Source organism: Oncorhynchus mykiss, chromosome 1 (assembly GCF_057628025.1).
Source record: "Oncorhynchus mykiss isolate SJ-2025 chromosome 1, ASM5762802v1, whole genome shotgun sequence".
In the NCBI taxonomy this organism is placed as follows: domain Eukaryota; kingdom Metazoa; phylum Chordata; class Actinopteri; order Salmoniformes; family Salmonidae; genus Oncorhynchus; species Oncorhynchus mykiss.
In genome coordinates this window covers 80,353,821-80,372,836 of record NC_143022.1, presented here as the reverse complement: position 1 = coordinate 80,372,836, position 19,016 = coordinate 80,353,821, and the positions used below count along the sequence as shown (strand labels likewise).

Genomic DNA, 19,016 nt, shown 5'->3' with positions numbered 1-19,016 from the left:
ATATCCATAAAAAGTGTTGTTTAAAGTTTGCCACAAGCCACCTGGGAGACACACCAAACATGTGGAAGAAGGTGCTCTGGTCAGATGAAACCAAAATTGAACTTTTTGGCAACAATGCAAAACGTTATGTTTGGCGTAAAAGCAACACAGCTGAACACACCATCCCCACTGTCAAGCATGGTGGTGGCAGCATCATGGTTTGGGCCTGCTTTTCTTCAGCTGGGACAGGGAAGATGGTTAAAATTGATGGGAAGATGGATGGAGCCAAATACAGGACCATTCTGGAAGAAAACCTGATGGAGTCTGCAAAAGACCTGAGACTGGGACGGAGATTTGTCTTCCAACAAGACAATGATCCAAAACATAAAGCAAAATCTACAATGGAATGGTTCAAAAATAAAAATTTCCAGGTGTTAGAATGGCCAAGTCAAAGTCCAGACCTGAATCCAATCGAGAATCTGTGGAAAGAACTGAAAACTGCTGTTCACAAATGCTCTCCATCCAACCTCACTGAGTTCGAGCTGTTTTGCAAGGAGGAATGGGGAAAAAAATTCAGTCTCTCGATGTGCAAAACTGATAGAGACATACCCCAAGCGACTTACAGCTGTAATCGCAGCAAAAGGTGGCGCTACAAAGTATTAACTTAAGGGGGCTGAATAATTTTGCACGGCCAATTTTTCAGTTTTTGATTTGTTAAAAAAGTTTGAAATATCCAATAAATGTCGTTCCACTTCATGATTGTGTCCCACTTGTTGTTGATTCTTCACAAAAAAATACAGTTTTATATCTTCATGTTTGAAGCCTGAAATGTGGCAAAAGGTCGCAAAGTTCAAGGGGGCCGAATACTTTCGCAAGGCACTGTATGTCATGGAGAGAGCAAGTGTAACTAATGTTTTCTACACGCAGTGCATATCCCTCATTCTGACAGATTTTAGATTTTAATACCAGCATTGAATACACAGAACTGGCTTATCTGAAGTATGCACTCTTCTGTAAAATGTATTTCAGTCCCTCTTGTTTTAGGCATAACCCTGAGCTGAACTTCTATTACATGAAATGAACCTCTGGCACTAATAAAGTAATTGACTGGAAATTATATTTCCAAAGGTGTGAATGTGCTGTCAGTGTTAATTTGAGGAGAATTATGTGTAATGTCCTGAATGTCTCAGCCTTTGAGTCCTGAAAACAGACCCTCACTTCCAACATTCAAGTGTTTTCTTGGTGGCACAGCAAAAGCAGAGGACAATGGGCAATTAAATCGTCAACTGGCTTCAGTCAAACGCTATCCCACTCTGGCGAGGAACTATGTTATTCCCAATACCAGAACCACTCAGACTGTTGAGTAATCCCCTCTACCTTTGAGCCGCTGTGTGTGTGATACTAGATAAATAGCCCAGCTTTCTCCTGTTACCCCTTAGCACCCTAAACTAGATGTTCATCTAGCTTCAAAAATATTTAATTTCAAGCAGCTCTCTCAATAGCTCGCCTCTCGCCCCCTGGCTATGCACCCACACCCAAACGTCAAGTCTGCCTGGTTTGGACTGGTTCAAGCCAGTGGGGAAAGCAGCTTTTCATGACTCCACTTTCCAGGGAGATTAAATATGATTGCAATAACCCCAAGGACTGGGCGGGAACTTGATCCTACAGATTTCGGCCTCAGGTCAGGTGGACAGGAGATGACTGATTCACATTCACACATTTGGACCAAAAAAAAACATTAAAACAATGTATGCGATAGCCATGTTGAAAGAGCTTTTTACATTTTTTTTTATTTTATTTATTTATTATTTTTTTTACATGTTATATGATAGACACCTCTGCGTGTAATTTTTTAATCATGCAAAGCTAAGTAACTCAAACTAATCCAAGCAGGAATCCAGATTGGACTCTGAAAGGAGCCATACTGTGAGAGCTTCATGCCCTTTAATCCGGGCTCTCGGAACCTGGTGGCAGAGCATACACTGGCGTTTATTCACCCTGCGGGGAATTTCTGTTTTTTCAACAACAGACCCGCTCACCATGATGGGTTTCATGGAACTGAACAGCTGGTTCCTGCTCTTGAGGTCTCCATTAGTGTGAATGTGGACAGATGCTGCTGCGAGAAAGGGATAACATTTAGCCTCTCTAAAGGTGTCAGTCTTGGTCATCTTCCCAGAGCTGCTGGGAAAAGTGTGTAAGTATGTTTTCCAACTAAAGTTATAAGAGGCCTACATTTGCTGAAGTGTCAATCACCACTCCCCCATGACCTTTGGAGGGTCATATCAGCAGCATAATGGAGATCTCCATAGCTGGTTTGGACTGGTTTTCAGACCAAACTAACATTGTTACCTCATGTCCAGAACATACTGTAATATCAAAATGACACAAATCAAGTCCTTAAATATACTACCAGTCAATTTCTGGTAACATTCCACTCCTTGTACTCTGTGTCATCTGCCAAACATGCATATGACACAGAGAACAAGGTGGGGAATATCTAAACCGACTGGTACCCAGGCTGCGTTTGTATGATATTGGTTGTGTAAGCGTCATTATTTCTCCATACAGTGCATTCAGAAATTATTCAGATCGCTTGACTTTTTCCACATTTTGTTACGTTACAGCCTTATTCTAAAATGTATTAAATTGTTTTTTCCCCCCCTCATTAACCTACACACAATACCACAAAGCAAAAAAATGGAAATATCACATTTACGTAAGTATTCAGACCCTTTACTCAGTACTATGTTGAAGCACCTTTGGCAGCGATAACAGCCTAGAGTCTTCTTGGGTATGACGCTACAAGCTTGGCACACCTGTATTTGGAGAGTTTCTCCCATTCTTCTCTGCAGATCCTCTCAAGCTCTGTCAGATTGGATGGGAAGCGTTGCTGCACAGCCATTTTCAGGTCTCTCCAGAGATGTTCGATTGGGTTCAAGTCCAGGCTCTGGCTGGGCCACTCAATGACATTCAGAGACTTGTCCCAAAGCCACTCCTGTGTTGTCTTGGCTGTGTGCTTAGGGTTGTTGTCCTGTTGGAAGGTGAACCTTCACCCCAGTCTGAGGTCCTGAGCACCCTGGAGCAGGTTTTCATCAAGGATCTCTCTGTACTTTGCTCCATTCATCTTTCTCTCGATCCTGACTAGTCTCCCAGTCCCTGCCTCTGAAAAACATCCCCACAGCATGATTCTGCCACCACCATGCTTCATGGCAGTGATGGTGCCAGGTTTCCTCCAGACGTGACGCTTGGCATTGAGGCCAAATAGTTCAATCTTGGTTTCATCAGACCAGAGAATCTTGTTTCTCATGATCTGAGAGTCGTTTAGGTGCCTTTTGGAAAACTCCAAGCAGGCTGTCGTGTGTCTTTTACTGAGGAGTGGCTTCTGTCTGGCCTGAATGGTGGAGTGCTGCTGAGATGGTTGTCCTTCTGGAAGGTTCTCCCAACTCCACAGAGGAACTCTGGAGCTCTGTCAGAGTGACCATCGGGTTCTTGGTCACCTCCCTAACCAGGACCTTCTCCCCCGATTGCTCAGTTTGCCCGGGCGGCCAGCTCTAGGAAGAGTCTTCGTGGCTACAAACTTCTTCCATTTAAGAGTGATGGAGTTCACTGTGTTCTTGGGGACCTTCAATGCTGCAGAAATGTTTTGGTACCCTTCCCCAGATCTGTGCCTCAACACAATTCTTTCTTGGAGCTCTAAGGGTAATTCCATTGACCTCATGGCTTGGTTTTTGCTCTGACATGCACTGTCAACTGTGGGACCTTATATAGACAGGTATGTGTCTTTCCAAATTATGTCCAAACAATTGAATTTACCACAGGTGGACTCCAATCAAGATGCAGAAACATCTCAAGGAGACATGAGCTCAATTTCGAGTCTCGTAGCAAAGGATCTGAATACTTATTTAAATAAGGTGTTTTTATTTATTTTTTAATACATTTGCAAAAAAAATCTAAAAACCTGTTTTTGCTTTGTCATTATGGGGTATTGTGTGTAGATTGATGAGGACATTTTTTTATTTAATTAATTTTAGAATAACGTTGTAACATAACAAAATGTGGAAAAAGTGAAGGGGTCTGAATACTTTCCGAATGCACTGCAGGCTAGTCAGAGATCAATATTGAGTGTAACATGATTTGATTTTATCATTGCTGAATATAAAATTAAAATAATAATAATGTATTTTAAAGCTTTATTGAACTTTCTTTAATATAGTTTATTAAGTCACCTGGTCAGAAGTAACATGTTATTGCAATGCCAGAGAAAAATGCAATTAACTGTATTCCACTCTCAGTACTTCCCCCTCTTTTCGAGGAGAAGGGGATTACGAATTCTATGTCGTCCCGTAAGAGCCCTCTGAGTTTGACTGTGGGAAACTGCATTCCTTTGGAACATTAGGTTCTACCGTGTAAAAAACCTGGGCCGGAACGTGTTCCTTAGGAACATTAGGTTCTATAGTGTAAAAAAACGTGCCTATATCTCCACTCTTCCCAAATCCCTCAAGAGTCGGGACTATAACCCAGAATGGAGCTGTATGCCTTCTACTGGCCTTCTCTGGTGTGGTACAATTGTTGCAATACTGTGCATTCAATTTGTGGTGAGCTGAGGAAAGAATTGACTCTTGAAGGACACAATTAAAAGTCCTTATCATCAATCAAATGTAACGTAGTTGCTGGAAACTAACTTTCTGCAAAACCAATGACAGATCTGGCTGATTTGTGATTATCCAACGTGTGCATAAGGAATAAATCACATTATTGGTTATGGGTGTAACTTGAGGCATTATCACTAAATTACCCTCATTATGTTGAACCAGGATTTTGCTGACTCAGTATAGCACTATTAGGTTTAATGTCTTGAAAACTTGCTTGAATATATTGTGTGTTGCTAATTGCCAACATTCCTTTCTAGACGCCCCTCAAGCATTTCAAGTTACCTGTGGGTCAATTTTGAAGTGCACTGCCTGTCAATCTAAGGCTGTGTTTACATAGCCACCCTAAGAACCCCAAACTGATTTTCTTTCTATATCTAATCTTTTTTTCTGGTTGTCCACAGTCCACACCCAGTTTTACTTGTTACCCATATCAGATTTGCACATTCACACTGATGTAGCTTCTGAAGTAGCACACAGATGCAATGCTCATTTCCTGTCACTGTTCCTTTAATTTTTGGGGTGGTTGTCATGGTAACATCAGGTCATATGCGAAGGAATATTGACTTAACTTGAAACAACATTAGAAGCTACATTTGTTTTTCATAAAAAATATATATTATTGTTAGCTATGACATGACGTAATAAAGGAATTTGAATACGTCGCAAATGAAAGATCCTTTGCCTTTATAAAATTCGCCAGATAATTTTCCATCAATGGATGTCGATTTAACTTGTTTGACTGCTATGATTAAGTAATAAGGCACGAGGGGCTAAGGGCTGTTCTTATGTACGACGCAACGCAGTGTGCCTGGATACAGCCATTAGCCATGATACATTGGCCATATAGCACAAACCCTAGAGGGGACTTATTGCTATTATAAACTGGTTACCACTTGTTTATTATCTTTGCATAGTCACTTTACCCCTACCTACATGTACAAATTACCTCGACTAACCTGTACCCCTGCACACTGACTCGGTACCGGTACCCCATGTATATAATGTCATTTTTGTTATTTTATTGTGCTACTTCATTATTTATTTTTTACTTTAGTTTATTTAGTAAATATTTTCATAACACTATTTTCTTAAAACTGCATTGCTGGTTAAGGGCTTGTAAGTAAGCATTTCCCGGTAAGGTCTTCACAGGTTGTGTTCAGCACACGTGACAAATAAAATTTGATTTGATTATCATGGGTTGCTAATATGACTAGGATAATGCCTTTGGCTGCTAGACAATGAAAGAAAACCAATAGAACAGGAGAACGCATATGAGTAAATCTTTATAAAAATAATTGCCTCCACGTTCATAAAGAAGCCTATAGCCAAATGTGAAATAATATTGAATAAAATCTCCAGGTGTCAAACAATTAAGGAATAGTAAAAATATATTAATGCTAATGATAGGTAGATGGAAAGGCTTTCCCCAAAACCTTCTTACTAAATGTTAAATAGCTACAAATCATATGCCTACCTGTCAGAATGATACCATGATTATTTGCTTTAATCCAGTGTCCATCTCCTTTGCCTACTCCATCTCATGTGCAACAGACACACATCTAACCAAATAACAGTGCAATGTACCTGCACACTTGAATTAAAGGGTAACTACACTTAAAAATCTCTTTGATTTTTCGCAGACCTCAAAAGTGGTCTCCTGATGTAGTTTGAGCATTGCCATGGACTTAGAACATATGATTTAGTTGTTTTTCTGTTAAAAAAGTGTGAATTTGAGAGCCCCCCCCCCAAAAAAAAAATTGGGGGGGGGGGAAATCTGAAACCTGTGAATTTCAAGCTCAGTTGACAGTCTCATTTATCTGTTTCAATAGTAGGCCTACTATTAGCCCACTTGCAGCTTGGGTTGGCCTGACAGTGAAAGACCAGTATGGGATTCATCATTTTAGGTCATTAAGAGTGTATGTCACTGTTTCTCATGGAATTTTTTACACAGGGCGCCCTTCCTTTGCAGGGTGGGCCATTCAAATTTTGGGGGCAAATTTGGAGTATACCTACTTCTCCAGTCACCACTACACCACTGGCAGCAGGTCACAGGGAAATAGTTTTGTATTTTTTAAGAACAATGCCATGGCAGTCACGGTGCAACTTAGAACTAAGCAGCTCAAAAACCAACACATTTTCACCCGGGACATCATTTTGTAAGTAGCCAAATTACAGGGAAACTAGAAAAATGGCCACCCTGGCTACGACCCTAAGTGACCAGGGGAATCCTAAGGTGGGCGGGGCATGTACGTTGCTAATGAGGGGATTTGATTATCTGGCCCGGGTTACCCCAGTGGGAGGAGTTTACATGGTTGAAAAGTGATTGCATTCGTTTTGGAACCGGGCTGGATCCCGGGCGTGAGCCAGGCTAGATTAAGCAGCCTAATGAGTAGGATTCTGCCCAAACAGTTTTGGATGGAGACTCTTTATCTGCCGTCCCAATGAAAACTAGTTTGAACATATATATTTTATGGGAAATAGATTTTGGATGATACACCATGCTGCCTTGTTGACAACATTAATTAACTCTTTTGCCCGTTCATGTCAAGGGCCATAGGCCGGTGCACTGCTCAGGTTAATAGAACTCCATCATTGTTAGGCTATTTTTGCCATCAAATAACCAGTTCTGACGGGACCATATGGAATATAACAATGTTCCCGGCAATTATTGCTCAGACTTCACATGCCAAGCATCACCGGCAAAATAACTCTTTACTAAACTCCAGAGGATCCCAGTACTTTTCGTTTAGATTAGAGTACTAGGGGGTAACTAGCCCCTACTAAGAACAATGTTTAATTGCTGTCACAAAAAAGCAACGTTTGGAAAAAAATTGGTATGTGGATGAATGTCATGCTTAGGCGAATAAACTAGAAAGGGAAATAAATGACTACAGTTTACACTTTTTTTTGTTATTGTTCATCCATCACTCCTAGCAGCTTATGGTAACTAGCTAGCTGGCTAGCATTTACTGCTAGTGAAGTTGCTAACTAGCAAGTTAGCATAAACTAGCGCTAACTGGACTAGTCATTTTAAATGACAGGTAGAAACACATTCATAACCATAAAGGGTTTATAACCATAAAGGGGCCCCAGGGGCCAGTTTTGCCCCCAACACACTCATCCAACATATTACTTACTACTTTTCTCGAAAATGATGTAAATTTCTCTCTAATCAAGTGCATTATTTATCTTTAGGCTTTCGTACTTGTATATTTAAAAAAAAATTATAGATCTAAATTCATTGGAAAATATGTTAAACTTTTTTTTTTATGGATAGTAAGAGAAGAGGCAGCCAGGGAAAGTATTTGGAAAATAATTTGGTGAAATCGTGTGGTCTTAATGTGAATTACATGTAAAGAGAAAAGAAACAGCTATTTTTCATTAAGATAACAAATAATTACTCAATTTAGTTATTACAAATTCAAAGACGGTGATTTTACAGTAGACTATTTGAAACGCACATTCAATCTGATTTGACTTTAAATACTTTGAAGTGCTATCTGATCATCAGGTAGGCCAATTACTAATTCTAAATTTTGGAATTGATTGGCAAGTCGAGTCTTTGTATGCAGTCGAAGAAAAGTTTACATGGTTCCCACCCCACCTATGGCCAGTTTTATCATGAATTGATAGGGCTTATCAGTTGTGTGTACTCTGTGGCAGTGGGGAGCAGTGCGCATTGTTCTTTATAGCTTCACACTGTCGCGCATGATGAAGAGGCAGCAGAGTTCCTCAACGTAGGTAGCGGGCGTATAAACCCCGACCAGCAAAAACAGCTTTAAACCGGTTTGTTCTCCGGCAAATAAACCGTATAAAACGGATACTATGCGCGTAGAGCTTCTGGCACCCGGGTCTGCTCACATCTCAGATATAGCCTTGCGGAAGCTCGGCATCTGCATGTGATGTCTGTTAATTAAAAAATATATATATTTAGATTCTATACAAATAGTTATTATAGGGAGACCATCCTTCATGGCAACTCCCTGTAGGCGAACGCGCACTTATCCTGCAGTTGCCTGTTGTTGTGCATGTGGCTGTTGTTGATGTTAAGGTAAGTCGCATGTATTTCCTCTTGTTAATAAAATAACAATAGGCTACTATATCACAACATTATAGCATAGCAGGCCTGTGGCTATATACAGCGTTATATATTTTGTTGGCTATGTGTAATGGGTGACGAATATCAGTGTAGTTCCTTTGTTGCAGATGCTGATAAAACCCATATTGTTTCATAAAGAAAAATAGGTAGCTACACTACATGTGTATATATGGACACCTGATCATCGAATGTCTCATTCCAAAATCATGGGCATTAAAATTGACTTTGTCCCCGCTTTGCTGTAATAACAGCCTCCACTCTTCTGGGAAGGCATTCCACTAAATGTTGGAAAATTGCTGTGAGGACTTGCTTCCATTCAGCCACAAGAGCATTAGAGGTCGGGCACTGATGTTGGGCGATTATGCCTGGCTGGCAGTCGGCATTCCAATTCATCCCAAAGGTGTTCGAGGGAGTTGAGGTCAGGGTCTGTGCAGTCAAGTTCTTCCACACTGATCTCAATAAACCATTTCTGTATGCATTATGTGTGCACCTCATTGTGCACGCGGGCATTGTCATGCTGAAACAGGAAAGGGCCTTCCCCAAACTTTGCCACAAAGTTGGAGGCACATAATTGTCTAGCATGTCATTGTATGCTGTCGGTTAAGATTTCCCTTCACTGGAACTAAGGGGCCTAGCCCGAACTATGAAAAACAGCCCCAGACCATTTTTCCTCCTCCACCAAACTTTACAGTTGGCACTATGCATTGGGGCTTGTGGTGTTCTCCAGGCATCCGCCAAAAGCCAGATTCGTCGGTCAGACAGATGGTGAGCTTTACACCACTCCTGCCGACACTTGGCATTGCACATGGTGATCTTTTCACATCCGTTACAGTTGCATCCAGAGGCTGTTTGGAACTTGGTAGTGAGTGTTGCAACCAAGGACAGACCATTTTTTTGCGTGCTATTCACTTCAGCACTAGGCTGTCCCGTTCTGTGAGCTTGTGTGGCCTACCACTTCGCGAATGAGTCATTGTTACTTCTAGACGTTTCCACTTCACCATAACAGCACTTACAGTTGACCGGGGCAGCTCTAGCAGGGTAGAAATTTGACGAACTGACTTGTTGGAAAGGTGGCATCCTATGATGGTGCCACGTTGAAAGTCACTGACCTCTTCAGTAAGGCCATTCTACTTCCAATGTTTGGTGATTGCATGGCTGTGTACTCAATTTTATACACCTGTAAGCAACAGGCGTGGCTGAAATAGCCAAATCAACTAATTTGAAGGGGTGTCCACATACATTTGTATATAGTCTATGTGTAGATGGCACGGTGTTCCTCAATATAATGGTGTTTAGGCTACCCGCAAATTGATAGATGCACAACTTTTGCTTTTAAAAACTAATAGGTAGAAGAGAGGATGCTGCAGTAGTGCTCATATGAATGGTGATTTTTATTTCTTATTCTTGTTAGCACTGGAAAGCGTGGGCCTCTAAAAGTTCAGTGTTTTGTGCCAGAACTGAGGGGAGATAGACAAAAGGCAGTTTCAAGTAGAAGGTAGGCAGTCCAGATGCCAAACTCCCCGCCTTCAAGGTGTGGTCTTTGTGATGGCACAACATGGTCAGAGCAGGATGAGAAGGTTGCACTCTGTTTTAAACAGATGACCTGCCTGGTAGACCAGACAAGAGCAGCATCAACATCAAGACGTGAGTGTTTATTTGGCATTTATCTACGACTTTAGAAAGTAGCTTAGGACATTTATCATTTGTCTCCAAACTTGCTTGTGATTTATTTTGTCTGTAGTCTCATGCATTTGGTAAATTGCAATGTTTCATTGCTCGTCCATTCCACCTGTGCTTTTAACACTTTTTTTTCCCCTTTTTCCCCCAGGAACCCTCCCTGTTGACAGCATGAGTCTTCAGAGCTCAAATAATGTGCTGGATGGAGGTTGGGGATGGGTCATTGTTGTGGCCTGCTTCGTGGCCCAGTTCCTGGCCTACGGCTCCCCTCAGTCCGTGGGCGTCCTGTACCCGGAGTGGCTCCACGCCTTCCAGGAGGGGAAAGGCATGACAGCCTGGGTTGGCTCCCTGGTCTCTGGAGTGGGACTCATAGCCAGTAAGTATTCTTCAAACACCTTTGTTTATTTATTTAGACACTGTATGGGTATAGGCTAATGCTCTCATCCAAAGACAGGGAATACCTTCAGAGCTCACTGTTCTGGGACTTTACCCATAATGCCACCATCGTTGTATGAGTTAGTTGATTTTTATTGCATTTTTTAATTTTTAATTGTAGCATGTATTCAACTCAGCATCAGAACATCTCTTCAAGCTTTCCATGTTGATTTTCTTGGCGTGGCTTTGAATTGATATGCTAAACATCATGTCAGTAGTTAGACCTGAATTGACTTATCAATGCACTTTACAGTTGCAGCTACATTGTCTTGAAATTAGTCTCACCTGGTATGCATGTCTGACATCTGTTGTATAATTAAAAAGCAACTGAAGGCAATAAACAACTCTCCTGGTAGTTAACTGACTATAAACACATACAACGATGGTAGCATTATAGGTAAAGTCACAGACCAGTTATCTTGCCAAGTAATCTTGTTTGGAGGTCAGAGACTGGGAAAATACATATTTTGCCTGGGACATATCAACAGATGTGAAAGTGCAGTGCTGACTTTGTCTGACTTGTCCTAAGTAGATGAAGGGAACCGTGCAATATGGATGCACTTTGTGGTGCTCTTAACACTAAGTTGTGCTTATTGATTTCATCATCTACAAGTCAGCACGGTCATACCTGCAGGAGGAGCACTTAGGGGAGAGGGAGGGAGAGATTCACTGATTCAAGTTGGTTTGATTTATTTTGTCAAAACAGGATCAGAGATGGGATATTATGGTCTTGGTTCACCGCCAGGCTAAGCCTCCCTTCATGTTGTCACTTTTTCAAAGAGGTCAGGTAAAAGTCATGACTATACTGATGGCTCCCAGTACACGTGTGGGGCTTGACAGCTGAGCTATGCAGCCTTAAACCATGGGCTGTTTTAATTGGTGGTGAAATGGAAAGGCGGGGGAGAGAGGGTTCAATAGGACACCCTCGTGTTTTCAGTGGTCTGACTAGGAATTCAATATGTCTCCGCACAACAAATAGTTTGACTCTGCTGAATGAAGTTGTCAATTTTAATGTGCATAGAACACAAGGACCTATACAAACAGTGCAGTGTATAGCTTTGGAAGCTAATCGGATTGGGCTGTATTTGACTTGGCATGATGCTAGGGAAACATAGCAGTCTTTAATAAATTGGCAGCAGATTATAACATCTTCCAAAGCTTGGCCCAGGTCCTCGCTTCTGTCCACTGAAGGATCGAATTTGTCCTAACCAGACCTCTATTTCCCTTGTTTGAAATACACAGCCAGACCTTTTTACTGTCCCCCCTAAAAGGTCCATCAATCAGGATAGAAGTGGTCCCATTTGCCATAAATAGATATATTTCTGTAACTCTGTGTGCTTTTAAATTTGTTATGCTGTGATGATGAATGAGCATCAAACGCTGTCCTTTTCCCTGACCCGTAACCTCTGCTCAGGTGTCTAATAACTAGCTAGTGCTGCATTTAGGCTTCAGAGGAAATGTGAGGAGAACAAGTGGAGTCACAAACCTAGCCAACCACACGCCTATGGCAGAGGCTAAAGAGCACAGATTAACACTCTGTCCTAAATAGGGAACCATAAAAAAGTGACAATTATAAGGTCAAAATAATATCAGGGCAGAAAAGGGGACCATGTCACAAGGTTAGTGTTGATACAGTACATCATGCTTTCCTGCCACATGTACAGTTTACCTTTACTGGGATCACTTTCCTTTTGGTTAGTTTATTATTGTTTAGGAACTTCATCTTGCTTACACCACATGGATCCTGAAAGCACCATATTATTTCCATCTTATGTCTTTGTTTGTGTCATCACATTTTTGCTCCTCCCTAAGTCTCTGAGCTTATTCAGCAACGTTCACTCAACTCTTCCACACACACACAATTAATTCACACTTCCTCTCTGTCCTGTGTTCTTCACCAGGTCCGGTCTGCAGTGCCTGTGTGGATAACTTTGGGGCGCGCCCTGTGACCATCTTCAGTGGGGTCATGGTGGCAGGGGGCCTGATGCTCAGTGCCTTCGCCCCTAATGTCCAGTTCCTCATCTTCTCTTACGGGATCATCGTCGGTAAGTGAGAACCTTATGGTGATCTTTTACTGCTGAAGCAGATCTGCGGTTTGTATGGCCCACTATTAGATATAGCTAGGTATTAGCTAGGTAGGCACTTGTTGTTCGCCTATTAAAATTGAACTTCAGTTCATGAAAAGAAATAGCTAGCCAGCTACTAAACCCTGTTGCCCAAAGCTAAAGTTATAAGCAGCCAGCTAGCTTCATGAGGCTCAACCAGACCGGGTTGGGTTGTGAAGCAAGCCACAATAAGAATTAGCCACAAGTGGTTTGCCTTCAAAATAAAAGTATGTCATCGACAGTGACTCAGATGAATACAAATAGAATAATTTTGAATAATTGAATAGATCATGCTAAACGAGGTTGGAATGTTATATAAAATCAACAAAAGACAATAATTTGTTAATTTGACAAAAATCTGTTGAAATCACAATGGATGTACTAGACTTTAGAATTGCATTGGGGGCATACTTATTTCATTTTACAGCCTTAACTATGGATTGTGGATCAATGACATGGGGTATCAGTCTACTCAGTGACACCCAGAGAACATTAGCGTCGTAGCTCTTATTGTGGGACTGAAACAACTGTGAATTGCGCCACATTTATTGTCAACCTATGTGTATTGAACACCATTCCAGAGGAAAAACAATTCTGCGTGGATGTTTTGGTGTATGATAACTCTATGGAGGACGTTGTGAAAAAATATCTTGGGTATTGAGTAGACTGATACCCCGTTTCATTGTTCCCCAATCCTTAGGTAAAGCTGTACAGTGCAATATGAATGTCAATACATACAATAGGCTGACTGGAGGTGATTTCACACATTCACAGTCCCGTGATAAGAGCTACAATGCTAATAATTACCTAAACTCTAAACAGTTGTGTTCTGTGGGTGTCACTGAGTAGACTGATACCCCATTTCATTGCTTCACATTCCAACCTTGTTTACCATGATCTAGTCTAAATATGGCATGATATTTTTATTTTGAAGGCAAATTCCACTATTGTGCCTAATCCTTATTGTGGCTAGCTTCACAACCCGGTCCAGTCAAGCCTCATGAAGCTAGCTGGCTGCTTATAACTTTAGCTTTGGGCAACAGGGTTTAGTAGCTGGCTAGCTATTTCTTTTCATGAACTGAAGTTCAATTTCAATAGGCAAACAACAAGTGGCTACCTAGCTAATAGTCACAAGGATTCCTAAATCATTGCTAAGAATAATGACAAATGACTGCAGTTTCTACTGTTCATTATTTTCAGGCTGGTTGTATTGGTGCTAGCTAGGTACCAAGCTAAAGCTAGCTAGCTACCCCAGAAGTTGCGGTCCAGCACAACATTCTACAGTAGAACTGTGTTATTTGACATGTCAAATAGTGTTATTTGACATGTATCTTTTTTGACACGCAAAGACCCAAACTGTGTTCCATAGGAGTGAACTGTTTTTAACTCACCATTACATATAAATATTACACAATAAGATGATAGATAAGACAACTTCCTCAAAGATAAGAATTGACACATAAAGAAGAATTAAGTTGGAGCTGTAAGTGAATAGGTTCATGCCTATGCTCAAGCACACATGCACTGAAGGTATGTGTAGAACAGAGGGGGCTGGTGGGGGAGGACGGGCTCATTGTAATGTCTGGAATGGCATACATGGAACTGAGTGGTTTCCATATGTTTGATTTGTTTGCTACTGTTCCATTAATCCCATTCCAGCCATTACAATGAGCCTGCCCTACTATTGTTCCTCCCACCAGCCTCCTCTGGTGTTGAATGAGGGTATATGTAGGATGTATTCAGAGATATAAAACAAGGCAGAGTCAGATTCCCAGATGCCTCTGGTGCACCCCAAATAGTTTGACGGACCCATTACAGCCCCTTATCTAACACCCAGTGACAACTGTTCCATGCTGATGGGATAGAGCCCAATAGACTGCCACTGTCAACAATGCCTGTGGCATTGACCTGAGAGCGAGGCCATGCATATTTGAAGAAAGGCGTCTATTTTCAGACCGTAAGGCTCAGTCCCCACCCCCCACCCTCATCATCCTTTGTGGATCAAATTACCAGAGTCTCTTGAGGTGATTTTACACTAGACAAAAATTCTTTGTGTTGTGAATAATATGTAACGACATTATCAGAGAGCAACAGATTTTCAACATGGTGAATTTATTACAGTACATGACCAAGATGGCCTTAGTCAGAGTTTTACATTTTAAGGTACACAGTTTACTGTGCAAGGCTTTGTTCAGAACATTAAATATATTCTTCATTGTGGTTAAGGTACTGTATCTAAATGCTCCTCTACAATGTGCTAATAAAATTACCTCTGCTGTTTTTGTTGTCCGCAGGTCTTGGCTGCGGTCTTGTCTATGCTGCCACATTGACCATCACCTGTCAGTACTTTGACAAGAGACGTGGCCTCGCCCTCGGCATAGTCACCACAGGTACCTCAGCCCCCCTCTGCGCTTACTGGGTTCACAGCAAGTCTCCATGCTCAGTTCTTTCTTGTTTCAGAAGATGGAAGTCTTGGAATGCCAAGGTAAACATTCTAGTCTAAAAACAGTGCAGCCTTGTGGTTAGGGAAGTGGACTGGTGACAAGGAGAACACTGGTAATACAATGCAGTTCTGGGGAATTCTGTTTTTGTCCCTTTGAGGAACACACATTCACATCTGAAGTGAAATTGCCTTAGGGAATATCCAGCAGTATCAATGGAGAACAGGGAGGGTAGCTTTAGTCAAAGATGTGCCACTAAGCAAAGCTTTTATTGAATTAATATAAATGTATTTCTAATGGATTATTCTGGAATGCCAACACTAAATCATTCCTTTCTTTCATTTAGGCACAAGTGTGGGAGGGTTCCTCTATGCCACAGCTCAGAATGAACTGATTCTTCTCTTTGATCTGGATGGCTGCCTGCTGATCATCGGGGCCTTGGCCCTCAACCTCATGGCCTGTGCCGGCTTCATGAGGCCTCTGAACATGCCTGCCTACTACCTCAAACAAAAGGCTGCTCTGGAGCGCACAGAGGAGCAGCTCTTTGAGAACCCGCCTGCTGACGACTTCAAGACTACACCAGGCACCGGCGAGAGAACCTTGACGGTCAAGGATCTCCTGATCATCATTGACGCCAAAGACATCACCATCACCACAACTAGCAAAAAAGGGGGCTTCATGGCAGGTTCAGCCATTGTGAAAATTATCAAGGAGAAGCGTCAGGCCTACTCAAAGTACATGCACTCCACAGCTGACTTCCTGCACGACAGAAACTTCATGGCCCTCTGCATCGCCATCTTCCTGTTTAGCCTGGGAGCCTTCCCTCCAGTCCTCTTCATGGAGGACGTGGCCATGAGTGAGGGCCTCATCGACGAGGTCAGCATCATCCCCCTGGTCTCCATTGTAGCAGTCACTGCCGGCATGGGCAAGCTGACCCTGGGCATACTAGCAGACGTGAGGTGGATCAACAGTCTGTTCCTGTACGCCTTCACCCTGCTGGGGACTGGGGCGGGCCTTCTCCTCATCCCTATCTCCAAGAGCTATGTAGGCCTGCAGATCCTCTCAGCTGTGGTGGGCTTCTTCTCTGGGAACTGGTCCCTAACATCATACATCACCACCAAGATCGTGGGGCTGGACAAACTGACCCAAGCCCATGGGATCCTCATGTTCTTCGGTGGATTCGGGATCGTGCTCGGGCCCCCTGTTGTTGGTAAGAAAGATCCCACTTCTGACACCTTTGGTCAACATCATTGCGGAGTGTGTGTGGTCCTGATTTAGTTTTTAGTTTAGAGATGGTACAGGTTCATATTCATGCTTTTACAGAGATTCACTCTGCCATATGTCAAAACATTTTACAGATTGTCATCTTAATGTGTGAGTGAGAATGTTGAACTCAAGATGTTTGCCTTTAGCTAGTCTTTAGCTGACTCATGCTTTGTCGAGATATTTTGTTTCTAATTCAATTTTCTTTTCTTTTTTTTCACTTTTTCCTGTTCAAGGGTGTTTTTTTGACTGGACCCAGTCCTATGACCTGGCCTTTTACTTCAGTGGAGGCTCTGTGCTCCTGGGTGGGGTCACACTCTTTCTCTGTGCTCTGCCCCGGTGGGACAAAAAGAAGGCTGATATCGACAGGTTCGACATTCAGTACACCAGCAACTGTGACAAAGTTGCCTCTGTAGCCTGAACACCAACTTTCACATCAACCTTGCTCTCCAGTGTTCCCAGGAATCTTTGCTGATAAATGTTATACCCTTCAAGAGGTTGTTGAGAAGTATTCCTAGTGCCAGATTTCACATACCTGAGAAGAGTATTGAAGAAGATTAGGCCTTTTCTATACATCTTTAGTGTTTTTAAGACTTCTTGCATTATACTACAGAATTTTGAAAGATCCCTATGTTGAACATTTTCATTACGGTCTCATTTTAAGAGGCCTATTCAACAAAATGTTTTTTAAACAAATGAATACAATAGATTATGTTTACTTAGAATGAATGCTGTTTTTTTACATTTCCGGATCTTCACTGGGCTCAAATGGAAAATACTTGTGTACTTTGCCTGTGAGAATTTACCAGGTATTTCCTCTAGGGAAAAATACAGGGTTTGGGGGAAAAAACAGGGGAATGTACTCTTTTTTTAAATTCTAGCCGAACAAACTGTTTGTTCCTATCTTACCAAAGCACCAGGATGGTGGATGCCTGTCAACATGTTATGCCTGATGAATACAAGCCTTGCTTTTAAAGGATAGATAGATCTTGATTTTAAATTCATTGGCATTGTGCTGTATTTTACTTGTACTGTCCAAACGTGTTTGTTTGAGTTCGGGAGGTACTGAACACCTCATTTTGTCTTGACCTGACTAAGAACTTGCTGAAGAATATGCTGTGCAGATACCAGAATCTGTACTGGAATAAAGCCCAGTTCCTCTAATGCATGCTGGTTCTGTGTGGCATGACCGGTTTCCTGCATTTTTTCAGCAGATTGGTTAAAATCTTGTTTTTCTGTCTTTGGTTTTTGTTTTTTAACAGCACTATATTTTGTAGTTATGATTTTATATTTTTAAAGAATTGAATGATTGTGATTCCTGCTTTGTTAGTCACTTGAACATCTGATTTTTGTATGTAAACTGTACCACAATATATAATAATATTGTTTTATTCTCAGTCAAGCGTCTTTGTAGAAGTATTTACAGGGTATAAAATACGAAATATCTGTGATCCAAAAAGGCTAGAAACAGTAGAGCTGTCACTTTTTTATATGATGTTGGACCACATTCTTATTATTTTTTTAATGTCAGTGTTACAGATTTATGTTTGCAATATTTCTCTTCTATTTTGTTATTTTCAACAAAAGTGCCAATAAAATGAAATTCAATATTGTGATTCTGGATTGGTTTTAAATGCTGTCTGACTAACATAAAATTGGATTCACTGAAGACCTCTCTTGACTTCAACACATGTGGTGAACATTTTGGCGAGGGAGCACTACTTGGAAAGTTTGACATAATTCAGTCATTTGGCAGTACACCATCCTCCCACTAAAAAACTTTGCATCATCTCAGTGGAACTGAAAAAATATATAAATGCAACAATTTTAAAGATTTTACTTAGTTCCAGTTCATATAAGGAAATCAGTCAATTGAAATAAATTCATTAGGCCCTAATCTACATGACTGGGAATACAGATATGCATCTGTTGGTCACATTCATACAAAAAAAAAAGGTAGGGGAGTGGATAAAAAAAACAGCCAGTATCTGGTGTGACCACCATTTGCCTCATGTGGCACAATATCTACTTCGCATAGAGTTGATCAGGCTGTTGATTGTGGAATGTTGTCCCACTCCTTTTCAATGGCTGTGCGAATTTGCTGGATATTGGCAGGAACTGGAGAGCTGTTGTACACTTCGATCCAGAGCATCCCAAACATGCTCAATGGGTGACATGTCTGTGAGTATGCAGGCCTCCCTTAAAACTTGAGACATCTGTGACATTGTGCTGTGACAACACTGCACATTTTAGAGTGGCCTTTAATTGTCACCAGCACAAGGTGAACCAGTGTAATGATCATGCTGTTTAATCAGCTTCTTCATATGCTACATTTGTCAGGTGAATTATCTTGGCAAAGGAAAAA

General features: G+C 41.5%; 1 protein-coding gene across 7 annotated transcripts; it reads left to right on the top strand.

Moving 5' to 3' along the window:
- Nucleotides 1-8,289: 8,289 nt before the first annotated feature.
- On the top strand, nucleotides 8,290-18,267 carry LOC110529797 (monocarboxylate transporter 9). 7 transcript variants are annotated; one of them, XM_021612362.3, is made up of 8 exons: nucleotides 8,328-8,682; nucleotides 10,142-10,225; nucleotides 10,329-10,374; nucleotides 10,559-10,783; nucleotides 12,744-12,887; nucleotides 15,242-15,337; nucleotides 15,735-16,598; nucleotides 16,888-18,267. In XM_021612362.3, the coding sequence occupies exons 3-8, from the start codon at nucleotides 10,329-10,331 to the stop codon at nucleotides 17,070-17,072; spliced, it is 1,560 nt and encodes a 519-aa protein (XP_021468037.2). In that variant the 5' UTR covers nucleotides 8,328-8,682; nucleotides 10,142-10,225; the 3' UTR covers nucleotides 17,073-18,267. The 7 variants fall into 7 exon arrangements, with proteins under 7 accessions (XP_021468045.2, XP_021468037.2, XP_021468030.2 ...); XM_021612355.3 differs by lacking the exon at nucleotides 10,142-10,225; XM_090241515.1 differs by lacking the exon at nucleotides 10,142-10,225 and having other exon boundaries at nucleotides 15,242-15,432.
- The last annotated feature ends 749 nt before the right edge of the window (nucleotides 18,268-19,016 follow it).

Coding starts and splice junctions, on each gene's coding strand:
- LOC110529797 (XM_021612337.3), top strand. CDS start 10,239: ATGCCAAACTCCCCGCCTTCAAGGTGTGGTCTTTGTGATGGCACAACA. Junction 15,338..15,734: donor CCTCGGCATAGTCACCACAG/GTACCTCAGCCC, acceptor TCTTTCATTTAG/GCACAAGTGTGGGAGGGTTC. Junction 16,599..16,887: donor GCTCGGGCCCCCTGTTGTTG/GTAAGAAAGATC, acceptor TTCCTGTTCAAG/GGTGTTTTTTTGACTGGACC.